General features: G+C 42.1%; 1 protein-coding gene across 1 annotated transcript in view; it reads left to right on the forward strand.

The window, feature by feature from the left end:
• Positions 1–22,555, forward strand: part of TMC1 (transmembrane channel like 1) — a 71,437-nt gene that overhangs the window by 14,762 nt on the left and 34,120 nt on the right. Inside the window, exons 6-11 of the mRNA XM_083701946.1 lie at positions 196–277; positions 660–766; positions 1,376–1,474; positions 14,648–14,790; positions 18,969–19,113; positions 20,077–20,271. Coding sequence (XP_083558072.1) covers positions 196–277; positions 660–766; positions 1,376–1,474; positions 14,648–14,790; positions 18,969–19,113; positions 20,077–20,271 — 771 coding nt within the window. The remainder of the gene's footprint in view (positions 1–195; positions 278–659; positions 767–1,375; positions 1,475–14,647; positions 14,791–18,968; positions 19,114–20,076; positions 20,272–22,555) is intronic.

Consider the following 22,555-nt stretch of genomic DNA (forward strand, 5'->3'; position numbering starts at 1 on the left):
AGGACAGGAAACACATTTGCATTTCCTGTGCCTTCAACAGAAACACTGCTGCCAAGGCCACTCTAACAACCTAGAGTGCACACAGATTTTGGAAGCACAGAGGTTTAAGATCGTCAGACAGATTTTTAGTTGAAAGTGTTCATTCTTTTCTCATTGTCCTAATGTCCTATTTTACTTTTGTAATCTTTATTTCAGAAATGGATGAAATTTCAACGTGATTTTGAGAATTTTCGGACAGCCTGCATACCCTGGGAAATGAAAATAAAAGAAATTGAAAGTAAGCGAGAGAGAAGAATTAAGTAATTTTCATCTTCCTGGGAGACAGGCCTGGAGTTCCCCTCCACTGTTGCATAGCATTGCTCCTTTCATTCCGTAGCTTTTAAACAGCAACAAATACATTGCATATCAAGGATTGCTGGAATTTGTAACATATATTTGCATACGAACCACGCATATACCAATGTAAGCAATAATTTACTATGGTTTTACCAGATCACATCAATAGTAATACATGGTTAGGTTTTAGGAGGGGAAAGTGGCAGCCACTGATTTGTGGTGTGTTAAGCAAGCATAAATATTCTGATTTATATCTTATTTGAAAGGACAAAAAAGGTGAAGAATGATTCATTTGCCCTTTTATCTTGCTTCATGTCTTGTAGGTCATTTTGGCTCTTCTGTTGCCTCCTACTTCATATTTTTGCGATGGATGTATGGAATAAATATAATCCTATTTGGACTGACTTTTGGTCTTGTCATGGTGCCTGAGGTGGGGATAACTACATTAATATGCCCAGCCTGTTTTGCTGTTTCTCTTTAGGCTTAAATGTCACACAGGAAAATGGGTTAAAGTTAAGACCAGAGCAAACAATGGGGGACTGACCATTTTGGATAAAATTCCACTGTCAGGAAGATCAGAGCTAGACTGACATTTACAATCAGTGGGATTCAAATGATGTTAGAGATCTTTTGTTGTCCTTCAAACGTTTTTTATCTTGTTAATTCATGCAGCATATGCACTGTCCATATTTACCAGAGATGGTTCCTGTTTTCTGTCTATATTTACTAGAGATGGTTCCCTGGTGAATCACTTTCTCTGTTTGGTCCCTGCCTTATGGAGAGGAGATGCCTTAAGAAAGAGGCATCCCTCATTCACCTGCACTAACCACTAGTCCCTTACCTTTTCCTTCTCCTCCACTTGCCTGCTGTAATTTCACAAAAACAATTCAAACATTAAAATGAATATTAAATTTAGCAGTGGGAAAACAAGAAATAGCCTTGAAAGTGAGCTTCCCCAATGTTTTTTTCATGCTGATTTCTTTCTTTGTTTTGGTTGTGTTTACAATTACAACTCTGACTGACCTACGTGCGAAAACAGGCATTGATGGGGAAACCATATGGAACTTTACCTAGAAAAACTGTGCCCAGAGCAGAGGAAGCGACGGCAATGAACTTTGCCACTCTGTGGGATTTCAGTGTAAGTTGCACGTTGCAAAAGCCATTCCTTAGGCTTTGTGTTTTGATGGTGTGAAATGTTGTTTTCTGTCAGCAGTTCACTGGGCAAGACTACCAATTTGGGATACGTAATTTAAGTAGGTAAAATTGAAAAGATATAAATTCAAATTGTTTTTGGGAAATGGGATCAAATGTGGCACCCCAGATCCAGTGGGACTTTCTGATGTCATGAAATAAGCTCTTGCATTGACTTGTCACTGGGATTTCTGACATGTACAGTAAGTTAAAAGTGAGCAAGATGAAGAGTAGCTCAACATGCAGCTGAAAAACGGTCATTTTGCTTTATATTTATTAAGTTTACATGCCATATATAATAGATCCCCAAAGGCCACCATGTTGAGCCATCACTGATCAATTTCATGAGGTATAAAAGTACTCTAGGTGGATTTGCTTCACTGGTGTTGCCCTGAGGGGTTCATTTGGCCTTTCGTGCTTAGATGAAATACCAAACCTGCAAACCGGCAACGGCAAGATAGTTAAAGAAAGATAGATGAAGGTATTGAAGAAATGAGCTCCTAGTCATGTGTTTCACTGCCTTTTCTACCCTTTGGGATCAAGGATATTGTTTGCAGCAGAGCTACTGTTGGATTTACAGTGAGAGACTTGATAGTGCATGTTAAATTACCGTGGGAATCTCTTGCAGTAGTTTAAGTGCTGTGGGGGAGCCGTTTCCTATGGGAGACAGGCAATTGCAATTCCAGTAAATACTACAGTAAATACTTGCTGCAATCTGCCTTAACTGAAGGGTGGGGAAAACTGCCCAGTTGGTTCCTTGGTGTTTGCCCTTGTTGGCAGATGAAGAGAATGCAGCCCCTTTGCTTTTGTTCACAGAAGCACCATGTAAACCCACACAATGCGGAGGATCTACTCTTAGTCATGCTTAGGCAATACCCAGTGAGAACAACCTGTAGACATTTTCTTCCCTCAAGGAATTCAGGAGGAAAGAACCCAAGCAGAAAAAAAGGGAGGGACAAGAACAGAACAGAACATGGAGGGAAGTTCTCTCATCTGTTCTTCATGATTACAGATATTGAACTTAGCTGTAATGCCCAGGAAACAGCCAAAGTCTTGACAGCCAATTTTCTCCCATATAGTGTTTTCCTTCAGTGGAAGGAAGCATATACCTGAAAAATGTTGTGTCAAAATGAAAAATCCATATTGCAGGACAGATCTGAGAGCAGGAGCTGGCAGGAATGTAATAATCTGTTTACAGATCTGCCATGTAAAATTCACATTCTGATGTAATCTCGGTCACATCTGTTCCTCTGTGGAGTAAAAACGTTTCATCAAAATTGGCACCTAATTGCACATTAAGCAGATATTAATGGAAGACACACACCAGCAAGAACGCCATATGGGCAGAGAACCATGGTTTAAGATAAATCTGTGATGGGAAGATCTATGCATACATTATTTTATTTATCTCTCTCCCACCCCCACCCCCCAGGCAAGAGTGGCTCCTGCATACTGTATTTCATGCTGCTTCTTAAAATCAATGGGAGTTTAAAACACCCTTTGTGATGAGGGCAGGATGGGGGGTGGGGGAGGGATAGAGTGCAATTTGAAAAAAAAATTCAAAAACATCACAGTGCACATGCTAGTGCAACTCACTGTGCACACACAAGCTCATGTGTGCATATGAGGAGAATTATAGCCATTGCTTCTGAAATATTTGCATTTATTTAACACAATTTACCTCTAAGTGGACCTTTTAAAATATTTACCAGATAAACCTGTAGTCCCCATGAAATTGGGCAGCCACTCGCCGAGAAACCAGTACCAGCAGCTTCTGGTTGGCTTCATGAGACAAAGCAGTGTGATGGGACTTTGCCCTGGGAACTGCTTCCCCTTCAATCCATTAGGTCTCAGGGGAGTCAGAGCTTTGTTGGGAGCTTTCCAGAAGACCTGTATCCAAGTTTGTTTAAACATTGTTTAAAACATATACCAGTTTTCACAATGCAGCTGTCAAAGTGGCTTACAACAATAAAATATATGGCATGCAACAGTTAAAACTTAAAATTCACTTCCAGAATTTAAACCTCAAGAATTTCAAATTGAAAGGATGTAAAACATCTAAGACATTCAGAGTGCAAAGTGCTTCTGAAATAAACTGTTTTGACTGGCGTCTGAAAGAGTAGGGACAGTGCCTGTCTCACTCGTGTACTAAATTCCATGGAGATGAAGATGGAGGGATGGAGAGATGGAGAGAGGCAGTTGCCAGCCCCCTGCTTGTGTCTTTGAGTCTTGTGTCGATCTATCCTTCACCTCCCAGTAGCCCCCCTCGTGGGTTCTTCCCCCCCCCATGGGGGCATTTTGAACTATTATGAAGTTCTGTTTAAGAATGGCACCATTTCCATTACTGATGAAAGTAAAAGGACAAAGTTGAACTATCTTACACAGACCATTCCCAAGAGCAAGATTACAATAGGAAAATCTTCTTAAACATGTGGACCTGCAATTCCTTAAAATAGGGAAATCTTCTTAAACATGTGGACCTGCAATTGAGATTAGCCCCCCACCCCACCAACAACTGAATGCGAAAACAATTACGGAAATTACATTTGAGATAAATTACATTTATTTTTTACTAAAGACTTAAAAAAACAAAAAACCTACCAAAATAAGTTTCAAAATAACAAAAACTAGAACTTAAATACTATAATTTAATTGAACTGTGATTTGATGTATTACTACTTCCTTTGGGTTTTAATATGACTTTATACTCTTCTGTTTTAATGCTAACTTTCTATTGTTGATATTTGATTTTCATATGTTGATATTTGATGCTGTGAACATTGCTTTGACATTATTCCAAAATGAAATCTTGGCAAATTAAAGGCAGAGAATTTTTAAAAGGAAAAGCAATAATTCAGAACAAAGATAATCTCTTCCTTACACTGCCTACAAAATAAATACTATAATAAAAGTGAACATTCTGAGTGTCCGCCTTTAAATCCCTGTCCTCTTGCCTTATGATTTCTTATCCAAGTGTATTAGATGTCAGAAGAGCTACTTCTCTGACAGGAAGTGAAAACACAGACCCAGAGGGAGAACCGAGAAACAGGGAGGGAGAAGAAGCAGAGACCAGCGGAACTTGATGGGAGGCCCAGAGGGAAGGAATGCAGTGTGGAAGCTGCAATAACGGAAGAAGGAGAATTAAGGGGGGGCATTGAATCACCCCAAACTCGTAGATTAAATAGGCTAGCCGAAAAACGTGGGGAGGGGAGAAAGAAAGTGGGGGCTTCCTTGTTGGGGACAGAAGAGGAGGGGCCCAGTTTCGGCAACTGGATCATTGAGTGAGGACTGAAGGAATTTAGCTCTGCCAGAGCGTTTGTAATTGACCAATAAATCTGGAATAATTAACTGCTGGAGTCGGGGGGGGGGGCGGACGGGGACACCAACCTGACATGAGATAGCCTGCTGAGAAGGCCTTTTGTGTCAGAAGTGATGATGCACCAGGGAAAACAAAGGAAAGACAGGTGGAGGGGTAAAAGATCCACTGTTTTAGTCTCAGTAGCCCAGGGCCATATTAAATATGTCTTCGTCTATAACGTGCAGTTGTGCTTGTTGGCTCGCTTAGAAAATGTGCTTCATGGGTCATTCCAAGTCATTTCAATGAGGTCATGTCACCCTACGTCTCGGATGTTGATGAAATTTGGTGTACATCCATCCCTTATAGTTGAAATAAACCCCCTTAATTCCCCTCTCTATTTTTTCCTGAAATACTCATCATTTTATTGAGCTCTGTGTAAAATTTCAAAGGGATCTGATTATTGGTTATGGAGAGAAAAAATAAAATCTACACAAGGCTATCTTATGCTGAGGGTCTCAAGAGGGACAGACAATGCAGATTTAACAAAACTTCAAAGTGCTATAAAAGTAAAACCATTTGTGATAGAGGGAAAAAAATTAAAGGATTTAAAGGGAAGGGTATACACCAAATTTCATCAATCAATCAATCAATCAATCAAAACTTTATTAGCAAAGCCAACAGGCCACAGCTATACAAGAATTAAAAATAGAAATAAGGATAAAAGGGAGAAAAGAACAAGCAAAAGGAGGTCCGTCAGATGAACAAGTCTGTCACTCAGATGGTGGCCCTCAATTTCATAGCTCTTTCGATGTACCTCGCGACCTTCTCTGTTATCTGACTATCCGTATCAGATAAGAGGAAATACAGTGTGATGTCTGGTGAACGGCCGGGGTTGGAGAGAATGAGTGGAGTAATAATCTCATTCCTTAGGTCTTTGTAAAGGGGGCAGGATAGGAAGACGTGGGACACTGTTTCCGTGTTACCATCTCCACATGGGCAGAGTCGTTTTTCAAATGGAGTCTTTTGGTAGCGACCTTCGAGTACGGCAGAAGGGAGAACATCCCATCTAGCCAATGTAAAGGCACGTCTGTATTTTGGGATGGTTAATTTAAACAAATATGAAGCTGGAGAGTCAAAATGAGAAGGGGGAAAGTAGGTATACCATGGGCACAGTTTCTTTAAGATAGTCAGGTTGTTTTGCCGTTCAATGTCTTTCAGGCGCTGGCCTATTAGACTCTTTGCTTTAATGAGGCCCATTGATAGTAGGGACTGTGAATGCAGACCGCATGTAAGAAGTTTTTGATGCACAGTTTTGAACCACTTGCTTTTGTGGGGGTCTTGCATTACTAGAGGCAGTAGACCAGGTGGATTTAGATTAAGACGAAGCCAGTAGTTGAGTGTTCTTTGCCAGGTCTGAGTTTCTACAGATGGAAGGCAGGCCTCGAGTCGTAATGCTGCGTTTGGAACACAGGAGGGGACGCCGAATATCTGCCTTAGGAATTTAGACTGAACAGTTTCAAGACTGGAGCAGTGGTTCCCCATCCAGATTTGTGCCCCATACAGTAACTGCGCCAGAGGTTTTGCTTGAAAGACTTCAAAGGCTGCTGGGATGTATCTGCCCCCCTTCGTATAAAAGAAGCGAGACAGCATCTTAATACTTTGAGCTGCTTTTTCTTTGGCACATTTTTGATGGACATCCCAGGACCCGGTCGACTGGAAAACGATACCCAGATATTTGAAGGCTTTAACCTGTTCAATTGTCTGGTTATCCATCCTCCAGCTGTACTGTCTGTGTTTCCTTGCAAAAACCATAATTTTGGTTTTCTGATAGTTTATTACCAGTTGCTCTCTCCTGCAGTATGCTGAAAATTCACCTATGAGCCTATTTAAGCCTATTCTTGTTCGAGATAGGAGTATCGCATCATCAGCATACAAAAGTACTGATATTGATTTGTCAGCCAGTTTCGGGGCGTGGAAGTCCGGAGATGACAAACAATTAACCATATCATTGATGTAAAAGTTGAATAAAACTGGGGCCAAGATGCAACCTTGCTTGACCCCCTTGCAGACAGGAACTGGTCCTATAAGATGGCCATTTGACGAAGTTCTTACATGCAGCACCGTGTCTTTATATAAACAGCTGATCAGAAATAATAGTCTTTTGTCTATACTTGATGTGCTCAATTTATCCCAGAGTCTTGCACGTGGAATTGAATCGAAAGCAGCCTTTAGATCGATAAAGGCTGCATATAGCACCCCACGGGATTTTTTGGCATATTTGTCAATTAAATAGGCTAGGGTGAAGCAATGGTCTATGGTGGACCTGCCTTGCCTGAAACCCGCTTGCTCTTCCGCTAGAATAGCTTCAGTTTCGAGCCAGCTAGTTAGCTTAATATAAAGATGTTTGGCATATAGTTTGCTGGGTATAGGCAGAAGACTGATTGGTCTATAACTCGCCGGGTCTGGCATAGGTCCTTTTTTATAGATTGGAATAACTATTGCCTCAGTCCAACCATCTGGGAGTAAACCCGTTGAGTCGATCCAAGAAAATAAAGACGCCAGCAGGGGGGCCCACCAGCCAATGTTGGACTTCAGAAGTTCGGCAGGGATGTAGTCATTCCCTGGGGCCTTGTTGTTCTTTAATTGTGCGATTAAGTTCTCAACTTCCTTTACAGTTACTGGTGGCCAATGAGGTAGGTCCTCCAATTGAATACATAATTTGTAGTGTTGGGCTTCCTGGTCATAGAACAAAGATTGAAAATGGCGCAACCACTCCATTGGTTCCACTGTACAGATGGAATTAGTACGCTCCTGGTCCAGTAGACCAGATATGGTTCGCCAAAAGCAAGTAGTATCTTTCTCGTGCGATGCCTTAACCAGACTGTGCCATGCGGCTCTTTCAGCTTCCAGTTTCTTTCTCCTTAGTAATTGTTTGTAAGACCTTCTCAGATAAATATAAGCATTAAGTAGGAGGGCAGTCCCTGATTTCCTATATCTCTGGTAGGCTGTTCTCATTTGTCTCCTTGTTTGCCTGCACTCCAGGTCAAACCAGCTAGCTCCGTCCTTTGCCCTCTTTGTAGCGGCACTATGTATCACTGTTGTTAAATGGGATTTCAATCTTTCCAAAAGTAATTTAAAGCGTTCCATAATCGCATCTACTGAATTGCCTGACACAATAGCGGAGCGAATAAGCTTTAACTCCGCTGACTGAAGAAGGAGGGTTAGATTTTCATTCAGTATTGGGGACCACTTGAGTCTTTTGGGAGCAGGTATACCCAAATTTACAGAAGGTATATATTGTGGCTCGGCAATAGAATAGTCAAAAGGCCGACCTGCAAGCTCTAAAATTAGAGGTAGGTGATCACTCAGAGTATTGTGGCCCACTTGGAACTTCCTTACAGAGCTGTGAGCAAATCTTGAGATTAGAATATAATCTATAACGCTTCCCCCAGCCTTGGAAAAATGGGTATATTCCCCGGGGCGATCTCCCTCTATGTTGCCGTTTAATATCAGCAGTTCCCTCCGTCTGGCAGCCTGCACTAAGCAGAGACCTGAAAAATTACTTCTTCTATCTTTGGACAGTCGTGTCGCACCAATATCCGTCTGTTCTTCAGGGTCCATAAATAGGTTGAAGTGAGTGTATAGACTGTTGTCATCTGTTCCTATACTAGCGTTAAAGTCTCCACACACAATAGTCAGGGCAGACGGGTAAGTAGATTCGAAAGGCTCTAAAAACGCCTCTAGCTCAGCCCAAATAGCCTTGACCGCGGGGTTTTTTTGGCCTGGGGGAATATAGACATTGACCAGCAAAAGAGTAGTTCTCTTGAAGCTAAGTAGAGCGGCTGTTGCTAGAGAATTGCAGCTGGGTAGGGCTGTTAGAGAATGCGCCAGCTCCGTGGAAATGAAGCAAGCTAGGCCACCACTAGATCTGCCGCCCCTTAAAGATGGAGAGGCAGGCAGGTAGTGGCAGTTATACCCATTGAGAAATATAGGGTCATTCTGCCATGTCTCCTGAAAGAAGATGATGTCAAATTGCTTAAGGTAGCACAAAAATTGTTGGTTGTTTTTCTTGGCGTGCCAACCCGCGATATTCCAAGACAGCATTTTTAGGCCCCGGGCCCTTCGGGGAGCTGGATCTATGTCACCACCACGTCCAGCAATTCTTTGGTGTCTAAAAAAACACACCCATTGGCTCTTTTCGAGGATGACTGCTTGGAGAGAGTGTAATGATCCTCTCTTCTTGGTGATTTGGGGCTAGATTTTGGAGTTGGGGGGGAAGCTAATTCATTCGGAGACAATTTAAGATAGGTGTGCCAGGCGCTTTGAGATTTCACACCTTGATTTGGTCTTACTTTATTGTACATCACAGGGGGCTCTGATTGTAATTCCACGTCTACACATTTAAAGGTGCCTCCCACCGTCCTCCTATCCACTAGACATTTGGGAGATATGGGCTGCACATAAGGGTCCTTCATTGTCTCACCTTGGTCATCCTTTTTTTCTAGTCTGCTTCGAAGTAAATCAAGTCTTTTCAGGATCTCAGTTTGAGCTGGAGAGTGCAGTGACCAGAATCGCTTTATCAGTGAGAGTTCTTCCTCCAAAACGGAGTCCTCACTATCACACGTGAGAGGCCAGACGCCAGTTGGATGTGGAGCTTCCTTTTTTTCATTTGGCACTGTTTGATGGAGATGATCCTGCTGGAACTTATGCTTTCTATTTTGATGGTTTTGGTGGTTGGTTTTTTCCCTTTTGTGAACTTCCATTCCTATGCCCTTGGGCCCCATCAGAGAGGTTAAAGGTGCTCTATTTTCAAATATTCTTAATAGGACTATTCTTTCTTTTTTGAATAGGTTTTTAGCTCTAAAAATAAAGCTGGCCAGACTATGATCTAAAAAAGTAATCAGTGCTCGTACCGAGCAATCATCTTGATGTAGATACTCTATAGCGGCTATGTCAATTGCTTTTACTACCCCCGGTAAAATGCCACTTATGATGGACAAAAAGTGGTCTATACGGTCCGACCCTGCATAAAATCTAGGCGGTTTAGGGTAATTAGCAAAGACAAGCTTTTGTGGGATTAGGACTAAACTCCATTCTCTTTTGGGACACAACATCTGTCGAGCTTGAGAGGAGTGGTTCCCCTCAATAGCTTGGGTCGCCAGCTCACCTCTGTCTACAGATTCTGTGCTGGCCATAAGAGGACTCTGGGGTGGTATAACTTTAGATGGATTAGTTCCTTTGTCCCAGCTCGGTGTTGGTTCTTCAAAGCTTGGTTTAGATTCTTTTGTGAGTGTATCTACTTTACGTGTCTCTTTGATGGCACTCGAGTTGGATTTGTTTGTTCCATTTGTAGAAAGGGATGGAAGAAGGTTAAAGAGCTTCTGCCAATATTTTTTACAGGTACGGTGAGTTGTCTTAAGCCGCCTTAGGTTTTTCATATTTTTGCTTTTCTTCATCTTAGGCTCGGCTTTTTTCCTCCGGGGTTTGCTGGGGAGTGGTAGATCCGGGCTGGCTAGGGGATTTGTATACTGGACTGAAGCGCTCACATGTTGTTTGAAATTATCCACTAGGGTCAGGAGAAGCCCGTTTGTTATCGATAAGAAATTTTTGACGTTAAGGAGATCCGTAGAAATCTGGTATATCTGCTCCTGAAGATAATCACCCCGCATTTCTGTTCCGCTGTCATTGGCTTTCAACCAGTGGGTTGAAAGGTTGCTTCCAGGTTCCAGCGGTGACAAATGAGGATTAGCATCAGGTGTGTTGGCTGTATTAGCCTTTGTAGCATTCTCTGCTATGGCAAGTTCTTGGGCCAAATTTGTTGGATGGTTTGTCCTCTTGTTGTTTGTTTGCAAGTCCTTTAGCTGTGTTGACCAATCCAACACTGTGAGTGGCAAAGGCATAGCTACCTCTAGCATACTCTCATTCTGAGTTCTCTTACTCGAGTCTTTTTGAGGAAAGTAGCTGGTAATTTTACTTTGTCTCCTTCGGCGCTCCATCGGGCTCTGTGGTGAATTAGGCAAGATTCCTTGGTCCTTGTATTTTTTCCTGGTGAGGACCATAGTGGGTATATAGGTATATATGGATATATGGTAGGGGGTGCTTGCTTAACGGCGACTTATCTTTTGTTCTAAGCTGGAGTAATCAATAGCAGAAATGCCGATTTGTGGAAGTTGCCTCTAGACCTCTCCAATCTCTTCAACTTGTTAGTTTCTCCAGCAATTTACATCGGGGCTTGTGAGGTATCAATCATTTAAAATGTTGGAAAATATTACTGGTCCTAGGCTTTCATACTATAACTTGTTTCTTTTAAAATTCAACTAGGTCTTTCTCCCTCATTCAGCAGCCTCACGGCGTAACCGGTAAAGTAGCTAGGCAGTATAACAAAAACAAAAGTCCCTTGGAATAATTATCGAGTTGAACTTGCCTTGTGTTTCTTGGAGTTGTAGCTGCTTCAGTTCCTTCCTTTTTGTTTTTTTTTTATGGATAAAAAGCTCGGCGTCCTTCCAGAGGAGTAGCTGACTCCCCCGTCTGCTAATTACCAGCTCCGTGAAGATAGGGCGGCTTGCCGAACCTCTTTTGGATAAAAATAGGCCTTTGGCAGTTAATAAAAAAAGATAATAGTTTAAAACTACTAAGCTCAGTTAAAAAAAAAGCTTTAAAAGTGCTAGAAAATACTGATAAATCTATATTATCAACGCGGAGCACAAAATAGAGCTACCACCAACGACGCCATCTTCAAAATCTGATATGGTGGGTGACGTTTGATGTGGAATGACCCTCACATCAAGTGCCAGAGCTAATAATTGAGAGTAATCACAGGTGGGTGGGTTGTGTTAGACTGCTTTTTTATGTATATCAGTGTTTCTAGCTTTTATTTTGTTTTAGAGTTATATTAGTTTTATTTTTTCTGCTACATTGTACATCTCCTTGAATCTCCATTTGTAAAACAAGTGAATAATCAGTCTAATATCAATGACAGAGAGAGAAATTCAATTTTATCAGCATTTTAATGTGAAATTATCTAATTTGTCATTCTCAAATCTATATGTGAACTGGAACACAGCTAACTGTGGCAGGGGGTTGGACTCGATGGCCCTTGTGGTCTCTTCCAACTCTATGATTCTGTGGTTCTAACTTCACACATCTCCAAATATATGAATACAAGAAAGCATATATTAGGCAAATGTGTGTCTAAAAATTCACATATTAGTGAAAATAACACAGAGAATGCATAATCTTAGAGGAAATTGTTTGCAGAATCCTTTATAATTGTCAAAATAACATACAAAGGTGTGTTTATTAGAATAAATTTGCACTAAAATGTGGACAAATGTTTATAAAGATTTTTTTTAATTGTAAACCAGTAGAGATATGTGGGAAACTGAATTTCAAATGGGAAAAATGAGAAACTGGGAGAAGTGAAATTGATGGAAGATTCATCCATCCCTCGTCACAACAGGCATAAATGTAACCCTTTCTTCCCTTATTACAGTCCTGCTGAAAATCTCTTCTCTGAAGCTGCTGTTTGCATTGGGAGTCAATAGAGATTTCCCTCCTTGGTGTCCGTGGAAATCCCTTCAGAGGAGGGATTTTCCTTAGGATCACAGCTGGGAAGGAAAAGGTGAAACCCCCCTCCATGTCTTCTGTGATGCCCAGAATTATCAGTACTGCTAGTTACATTTTTTAAAACCCGTAAGTTGAATGTAAGGGGTCACATTTGGTTCCCTGCTCAGTCAGAAGAGAATAGAGGGGAAAGACTGAGACAGATAAGCAGAACTTTGTGTGCCTTTTCAGTCCAGGGAAATAATGATTTAGGACAGTGGTACAAGAGAAATAACAAAGGATACTGGGCAACCATGTTTTTCACACACCACCAATGTTCTGCAAATAACTGAACCGTGCAGGAGCCCCATAATTCCCCAGTGGAGACAATGTCAGCTCTAAGGAAACTGAGGAAATGGATTGATAGTCATACCACAAATCTAGTCATATTTACTTGTCATGTGTTAATATTTCATTTTCACCACAGCCAAGATTGCAAATGAGGCTTAGCAGGCAGAGTCTGTGACTTGTCTCGGGCAGCCCAGCCATCACAATACATCAAATGCATGGCTTGCGATTAAATGAAACAGAAGGATGTTAGCCTATTGACATTTTAATCTACTAATGGTTTACTTTTAAGAAATAACCAGCAGCAAAACAGCAGAAGGGAAGGGAAATATATGCATGAGGGCTAAGCCTCTCCGCATTACCACAGTCAATTAAAACTCTTTCCAATTGATCCGCAGGTCCTTGGCAGATTACAAGGGCACACGCTGAACTCTTGGTGTCTGATTTGAATTCATTATGGCCATTTGCAAGCTTTACAGCTATCTGGCCCACCTCAAGAAGCGGTTTCCAGCAGAGACAGATGTTTGTTGTAACTAAAAGACTCAAAGAAACCCTTTTCCAGTTGTATCACTACTTCTTGTCAGCCATCACCAAACATTTGCACCCCATTACTTAATTTTGGAAAGCACTGGGGAGACACCTTTAATAAAAAAAAATGTTTTTTTAAAAAAATAATTTGGAAAGCAATAGTAATTTCATTTAGCAAATCAGAATATTTCCTAGTGGTATATCATTTATTAGATTTAAGTATTGCTTTTCCAACACAACTCAAAGCCCTGGTTTTGATTTATAAAGCCCTGCATAGCCTTTCACAGGCTGCATCCCCACTTACGTTCCATCACAATATTTCAGATGACTCACATCTCAAAGAGGGTTGATCTGTTATATCCCTTACATGAATAAAATCTAGTGACTGATTGATATAATGAACTCCCTGGCATATGTTGGTTTCTAATACAGAGGTTAATCTCCACTTAGGAAATACTGCATCTGCTGCCTGTCACATATGAAATGTTGTGTGTATTTCTTACACAAGCACCTGGATGGATGATGAGAAAAACATTTGTGCTGTGTTTGCTTTACAACCTACTCCATCTTAAGGACGTAAGGAGAGCCTATTGGATCAGGCCAGTGGCTTATCTAGTCCAGCCTCCTGTTCTCACAGAGGCCAACAAGATGCTTGTGGGAAACCCACAAGCAGGATCTGCGCACCTGAGCACTCAGCCCTCCTGCATTTCCCAGCAAGTGGTATTCAGAAGCATGATGGCCTCTGACCATAGAGGCAGAGCTGAGCCAGCATGGCCAGGAGTCACTTTTTCTCCATGCTGGTTGGCCATCGCTGTGTCCTGTGGGAGCAAGTTCCATCGTTTAGCTCTGCTCTGCACAAAGAATAACTTTTTAATCTTCCGACATTCAGCTTCATTTGGTGTCCACAAGGTCTAATGAGAGGGAGAAAAGCCTTTCTTGGTCCACTTTCTCCACGCCGGGCATAATCTTTGAGACTTCATCCATGTCACCTCTTACCTTTTCCCTAAACTGCTCATAGGGCAGTTGCTTCGTCCCCTTGATTATTCTGCTTGCCCTTTTCTGAACTCTGTTATATCTTTTTTGAGGTGAGACCATTTCTTGTGTGTTTTGAATCCCCCCCCCCCAAAAAAAAATTCTATTTTGATGGCAACCTCAGGAGTTGGCTAGAAGTTGTGTTTGGGGATTTGGGCAGAAGGTGGCTGCCATCTACTCACTAGCTCTACACACCACCCTTTCCCCTTGTATCTTTCCTCCCTCCTCTTCTGTGTCAGCTTCTTGGACCCCAACTCAATGCATGAGTCAAATTAGTTCAGTTTAAAAGTATCCCTGTGGCTTAAGTTGCATTTGTTGTTGCTTGAAGTTAGAGGAAGATATCTAAATTGTTCTTTGTCGTTGACATTTCAGGGTCTTGCACAGTATTCTGTCCTCTTCTATGGCTATTACAATAACCAGAGAACTATCGGGTGGTTGAAGTTCCGGCTGCCTCTCTCCTACTTTTTGGTGGGAGTTGGGTCCATTGGTTACAGTTTCATGGTTGTCATCCGCACGTAAGTTTCTTCTGATATTGATGAAATAAAGGATGGGATATATATTCACAGACTGAGCCGCATTTCTATTTAGTATTTATTGCAGTCATACCCTGCTTGTCTTCCAAGATGCTCGAGGCAGCAGGCATGATTGTCCTTACCTTGTTTCACAAAACCTTGTGAGGTACCGTAGGTTAGCTTGGGAAATCGTGACTAGTTCAAGGTTGCCCAGTAATCTGCATAGCTGAGTGGAGATTTGAGCAGAGACTCTCCAACCTAGTCCCATACACTAACCACTGCACCGCTCAGACTCTGTCCTTCTTGTCTCATCCTCGATGCTCTTGGCATTTAGCACTCACTGAAAAGCTAAATGCATAAAATCAATTCCAGATGAGGTTCCCTTTCCATCCTGCCCCCCTCTTAGTACAGATCCCACCAAATCTCTAAAAATTAAAATTAAAATTAAACCATTTCCCATTGTCAGCTTAAGTCCAGTTGCTGTATGGCAATATAAAATGGAAGGTTGGGGTGTGGGGAGGGAAAGGATGTTTCTCTTGAATTTGATTGTATTGAATCCCTGGTGCAGCACCTTCAACAGCAGGATTAATGAATGTAGGGTTTGGGGTGCGGGGAGAAGGTGAGCAGGAAATCCTGAACTACTTTACTGTTATTTAACATTTTTCAGCAAATGTTTATTTTATTACTCATTTTGGAACAAATTACAGTCTGGCAGAGGTGTCCTAAACTAAAATAGCATCACATTTTCTGTACAGCTAAGATGTGTGAAACAAATGTGTAACAAAGGGAGTTTCTTTTTTTGTAAAGTGTTCCATCTAGCATAGTGCTAAGTAACACTCCAAAATTACAATCATTCTTCCTTATCTGGCCTTGCGGGCTGGAGATTGTGGGGAGAAGAGAACAGGAACGTATGGTTAGGAATCCAAATATGGAATAAGTTGTAAATGGTTGTTCACAAGTTGCAGGGGTTTTTGTGGCCATTGCTACAAACTGTGAAACTTGAAAGCCTCATCTTTGCTGGTGCTTTCTCTTTGAGAATCCCACACAGAGCTTGGCTCCACCATTGCCTTCCAGTTTCAGGGCCAGCCCAACCTTTGGTGATGCTGAGAGACAGGGAGGGAACTCTCAGACCCTTTGCTAAGATACCATTCCTTTACCAGTGTTAAGCTAAGACTCGAATGCCTGTCTGGTTAGCTTTTGTATATGGAATAGGGCTGGGTGCCATCTTGCCCTTTGCCTCAGGAAGCAAAATACCTTGGGCGGGCTGGCCCTCTCTTTTCTTTGCACCAGCCTCCTGCTGCATTCAGTGCCCCAGCCTAGGACACCTTCCCTGAATGTTTAAATATATCAGCCATAATGAAGATGCTGCAGGTGCAGGTTTCTATGTTCACTTCAGGCATGATAAGAAGAAGGGATATAGCAACGGAGCCCATCTTTTGCATGCTAAGGGTCCCAGGTTCAGACCCTGGCACCCCCTGGCAGGGCGAGGGAAAGGTCAGTCAGTTAGCTGACTGGTAATTTATTAAAGGATGTCACACCCTCCCCACTGTTTAATGCTCAAATCAAGGTGGGCACAACCCTTCCTTACACACTGACTCAGGGAGTGGGATCGCACTGGCTGGCCGCACACCCTGTCAGTCCTATTTTATGTTTCTGTGAAAATGGGCTCTGCATGCGTAGGGCTCCCCAATGAGAAGAGCACTCGTGATTGGCCCAGGATTCCCCTTCATGTGAGGGAGCCCCAAATGCATGCACCCCCATTGACACGCATAGGGTCCATCCTCACTGAGGCTGAGCAGTGCAGCAGAACCAGTTGTGCTGCCCTAAATCTGCCTCTGGCAGATTCCTCTTTGTTCCGTGGTCTGCATGGCCAGGATACAGCCCACTGTGCAAATGTGAGAATCAGACCAGTTATTCCACTCTCCTTTGTCTCTAGCCCAACTCCCACTAGTCTGCAGCTTGCGGACGCTTCCCCACAAGAGAATGCTGCCTTTGGACTGAAAAATGTTGCCCACCCCCATTCTGAACCCTTGAAAAAAGCCATTTATTTTAGTCTCTTCACTCCCAGAGTATGCTTGATTAAGGTACAAAAGATTTCACTTCAGAAGTTACCATTTTGTTTTAACCCAGTTAAGAGGGAGCCATTAAAAATATTTCTTTGATACTGTATTTGTGAAAAATCTTCCTACTGAATCCTCTCAGGGAATTACAGCTGAGTAGCTGCCAGCCACCCACTGGGGTTCTCCCCACCACCAAAAAATCTTTGCAGCACAATCCCTGGAGGCAAAACAAAAGGAACACCCTGGGGTGAACATGCACTGTATGTGTTAAATTTCCATCTGGCCACGAGATAATCTTGATCTATATTTAGGTAACCTTAAGAGCAAATCCTCTTATATTCTTTGGCTTGTTGATGATTTCACAGAAAACAATATGATAAGTGCAAAATCCAACTGTAACTGTGAGCTTTTTGTTTGCTTGGCTCTTTTTTGTGGTAGTACCTAAAAAGGCATAACAACTGGGGAGAGAAAAGAGAGAATGAAATTGGTAAGGCATTTACAGAAATTATCAAAGTACAAATCAGCCATCAATATTCCCATCAGTCCATTTTTTAGCTCTTTGACTGAGTTACCTGCTGGTCTTAAGGGCCCCTCAGTCATCCTTTTTATTGTGCATTCTTGATTATTTGTGTTCATGATGCTCTGTGGGCAGTCATATGCTTTCAGTTCCATCCGTGGGTGGCCATACAGCTTCATTCTGAGTCAGCACATATCCTGTAACTTCCTGCTAAAATTAACTTTTCATAAATGCTCTCGGGTTTGTTTGGTTTTCTGTCCCACTTTTGTTGTGCTATTGCCCCTCTGGGCAGCAGTAGTGTGCTATAGCAACTGGCAACTAATAAGGCAAAATAAACCCACAATGAATGTGCTATTAATGGTGTGAAGAGCGTGTTGTAGAATACACCCACAAAAATACACCAATCTGGAGGGCCCTAACTGTGGCAATGCATAAAGTCACATTTTGGAGCACCATTTTCTCCTCCACAATTTCAGTGAATCTCAATGATGTCTGAGCAGGAACGCCGCTTGGTGTCGCAAACAAACACAGAGAAGGGCCACAGGCCAGGCTCTTGGGTCCAGTGAATGCCAGAGGGACCATAGCTCAGTGGAAGAGACTCCGCTTTGCATGCAAAAAGTCCCACAGCCCTTGGAACTCCAGTGAAGTGGATCAGGTAGCAGGTGATGAGAAAGACCTTTGTCAGAGGTGCTCACTCTGAGGTAAAGCAGATTCCTAAGTTCCTTAATAGAGAAGTAGGTCCCACTTTATTCAGTGTGGATCACTCTCCAGAAAATGAGCATTGGATTGCAGCTAATTGTTTAACCTGCAGATTATGCAATTAAAGCTTCTTTTTTTAATGGTGTGACGTATGTTCGTTAAATTGTAATAGTTACAGATAGGTAGCCGTGTTGGTCTGCCATAGTCAAAACAAAAAAAATTCCTTCCAGTAGCACCTTAAAGACCAACTAAGTCAGTTCTTGGTGTGAGCTTTCGTGTGCATGCACACTTCTTCAGTGTATCTGAAGAAGTGTGCATGCACACGAAAGCTCATACCAAGAACTGACTTAGTTGGTCTTTAAGGTGCTACTGGAAGGAATTTTTTTTACGTTAAATTGTAAGTTATACTTCCTCAGTTTCTTAAAGGAGCACCTGTATATTGAGATTCTGGCAATATGCAAATTTAATTAAACTTGATTGACTGAGTAAACAATTAGTCAGAAGCAGATGACCAATAATCAACTAAAATGTTTTAATCAGTTGACAGCCCTTAGAAAATAAAACGAGATTTACCCCACCCCACCCTCCTGAGATTTTCTGAGGACTGTTTCACACATTGGTTTGCATCCAGAGCTGAGATCCGCAGAGTTCTGGGGCACCAGAGGAAGGAGGTGCTGCTCTCACGGAGTCCTCCTTTCTCTGCATCCCTCTGAAACACCGCTCTGGTGGGGCTCAGCATCTTCCTGAACAGGGGGGGAGGTAGCACTGGCACTGGGAGTGGGGGGTTTCTTCCACTGGAGTGACTTTGCTGAATCTCAGATCCATCTGTGATGGGGGAGGAGCAACTCTAGGCCAAACCCATTACATTTTTAGCATGTTAAAAAATACTCCCTCCCCCCTTTCAGAATGGCAAAGAATGCCCATGACGATGGTGGTGGAGATGATAACAGTTTTAACTTCAGCTGGAAAATGTTCACGAGCTGGGATTACTTGATTGGCAATCCTGAAACAGCAGATAACAAATTTGCATCAATAACAACTAGCTTTAAGGTAATGTATAAAGTCTGATCTCAGGTATGAATGTCACCGAGGTTCACATAGTCTTTGCAGACAGAAAGTACCACTTTCAATCCCTGGCATCTCCAGACATGGCTGGAATGTCTCCTGCTCTCAGTCAGTGTAGACAATACTGGGGTAGATTGCTGCATCTCTGACCCAGGGAGGGAGGCTGGCTTCCTGAAAAAAGGTGGGAAAAGAGACTGAAAGGCCTTGGAAGAGATCTATGAGGCCTGGTGAAAGAGAAGATCCTTGTCAACAGCCTGTAAACAAAGGTGGTTCTTGGATTCTTACTACGCAAACTGATTCTTAGGGAAGAGTCCTGGAAAAAGGAGGCCTGGCATATTCCTGCAGCTGTGGAAGCTGACCACTGAACTGGCAAACGCAAACGCCTGGGCTGCTTGGCTTTCAGCCCAGTTTTGTTGTGCCACAATATAGTTAGTTGCAAGTTTCTTTGCTTACATATCCCATTAAACACCTTGCTGCTGTTAGTCACACATCAGGGTCAAACAATGTGTTACGCATAATGTTTAAAGTTAGCCACATCTCTTGTTTTTTAAAAATTAATTCTAGCCCTGCGAGACACCAATTGCTATGTGGATTGCAGCAATCTTGGAGGGGAGATTTATCCCTATCTTTCCTACTCCAGCCATGACTCCCTGTTCCTTGTTTCAGCCAGCCAGCGTCTGAAGGATAAAGGACACGGAGGAAAGCCGTGTCCCTTATGAATGATGTGAGTGGCCAGGCTTATACTGGAAGAGACGGATCTTCAAATAGTCTGCATTCATGGACAACCTGTTGACCTCCAGGTGGTTTGAACAGTTCTGCTGGCTGGGGCTGATGAGAGTTTAGTCCAGGCACCAGGTCGGCGGTGGCTAATTTAGGCGAATGCTATTATACTTCTTGGTATCATGAATACTGATGAATGTTTTTCTTGTTTGTTTGTAACAAATACAGGAAGCAATTGTGGAGGAGCAAGAGAGCCGGAAGGAAGAGAACGTCCACTTGACCCGATTCCTGAGGGTTCTCGCTAATTTCTTTGCCTTTTGCACACTAGCTGGGAGTGGCTACCTCATCTACTTTGTTGTGAGGCGATCCCAACAATTTGCTTTGGAAGGCCTTGAAAACTATGGCTGGTGGGAGAGGAATGAAGTTCGTACCAGCATGTTTTGTTTTCTAAAACAGATGTATTGGGAAGCCTGTGTTGTCTTTACTGAGCAGGTTGATGTAGGGCAGGGGTGAGGGATCCTGCCCCCCTTGTTGAGAGCCACATTCCCTCAGGAGTCATCTGGACTCAGGGCTGCATGCTAGTGGTGGGCCAGAACAGTGGTTAGGGAGGCTTTTCTCTCTCTTCTTATCACTCAGCACCACCATTTTGCTGCTTGAGGTGGAGTACAAGATGAAAGCCGCTCCCACTTCCACATACAAAAAGTGACCATACTTGCAGTTGAATCTTGTGTCAACACTGGACAGCATATTCTCCTCCACTGTAAAGCAGGAAACACAACTCTGTCCTCCAATATCTTGCCTTCACTTTGCGTCTCACAGCATCTGCTGCTTCAGTCGCCTCACTCTGCCTAATGCTCGGACTTGCTGTCACCGCCTTTTCTTCCTCCTCCCCTTTTCTGCTATCTCTTTTCTCTCTTCCTCTCCCCCATCTCCTACCCCCTTCTCTCTCTCTTTGTACAGAAATTGCATTGTGCTTTCTCTCTCCCTCCTTCCCATAATGGATGGCAAAAGCAATTTATGTGATTGTGAAATATTCAGATTTATGAATAAGGCAACCAAGTACAGGTGACACCTAAGCACATGAACATACATAAGAATTATACATAAAAATAAAAACTTGAGCTATGCAATAAATAAAAAACACATAAAAACAGAATCTTAAATCTTGAGGGAGTTTATGATATGGCATCACATAGGGTTTGCTCTTTCCAAAAACATCCTATTCACTTAATGGGCAAATGCAAGCCCATTTGGATCCTGGCCAGTATTGGATCTACTCACTCTTTAACTGGCCTGCCATCATTACAGCAGCAGGACAACATCTGCTAGGATTAAAACTGTTTAGGCTCTTTTGTTCTTTTTACCTTGCAAATAAAAAAGAAGACAAAACGATTTCCAACTATATCACTTTTGGTCTGATAGCTTCCATTCAGTCGGATTTCCTTACAATGTAAGACTTACGTTCTCTTCCTCTTCACTTCTCCGTTTCCCATTGTTACATGTTTTACTTTATATATTAGTCTGACATCATTCCTATAGTGTAACAGGAAACACAGTCAGCTTGTCTGAATAGAGGACAAGGGAACTGCAGATTCAGCCTTAAGGAACTACATTACGTAGTTGATGTAGCTTGAAATGCCCACACAGCTGAACAAGAAGCCTGCCAAAGTCTACAAGGATACTAACAGTCCATAGCTTTCTTAAAGTGGATATGTGATAGCAAATAAAAAAGATTAAGATACATATTGCTTCTTGTATCAAAATGGTCATGAAAGCCTAGGTTGCACATCATAAAATAGCTGACACGTTTTAAAAAATATTTCCTGTTATTGTAAATCACATTCTTTTGCAATAAATCAGAAAATGAAATAAGACTTGCGGAATGAATTCTGTGTTAAGACATAAAGAGCTATACCTGACTAACTCATACTCAGAATTGACTAATTGCAATCAATGGGCTTGAGCTAGTTGACTAACTGAAGTCCATTGATTTTAGTAGGCATACTCTGAGTATGATATAATCAGGTACAATTTAGTACTATTGTATATAAAAAAATTAAGCTGCCATTTCATTCGAAGCTGAAGAGACCCATAATGATCTCTTCTCTATCAGACTATACAGAATGGTTTTGCAATGATGAGATGACATTGATTTTATTGGTGTTACCAAGCAGTTCACGCAGTGAAGTTGAGATGGAAAATCAGGTTTAAAATATCATTAGCAATGATGTTGAAGGCAAAGTTCTCAGCACATCTAAGGGGGAGAAATCTCCATAGCATTGACCATAATTACTTAGCAGTATTATTTGTTTACTGGTTTCCAACAGGAGGTGTTTCAGTTCAAACAACAGAAAGACATGATGGATGCCAGTCAAATATTAAATTCTGCTTGCAGACACACTGAAGCTGTGGCAAATCATTTTGCTTCATAGGGTGGTGCTAGGGATTGCTTTTGAAAGCAACAGACTCTTTCTTTGTGAGAAAATGTATTCCCAGTTACACGTCTGTGGAAATCTGTATATCATTGATCGGTTGCATTAGGAATATAAAAGGGCAATAAGTTTTGGGATTTCTGTTACCATTACTGAAAAACAGTATTTTTTTCCATGTGGTTTAAAGTGCTGCCCTCAACATTTTGTCCTGGACACTAAAAGGCAGCTGTGGAAGATCCCTGATGGACTTTTGAAGTGATGCGCTGCCCCAGATG

This window comes from Podarcis gaigeae (genome assembly GCF_964106915.1).
Source record: "Podarcis gaigeae genome assembly, chromosome: 11".
Taxonomy (NCBI): Eukaryota; Metazoa; Chordata; class Lepidosauria; order Squamata; family Lacertidae; genus Podarcis; species Podarcis gaigeae.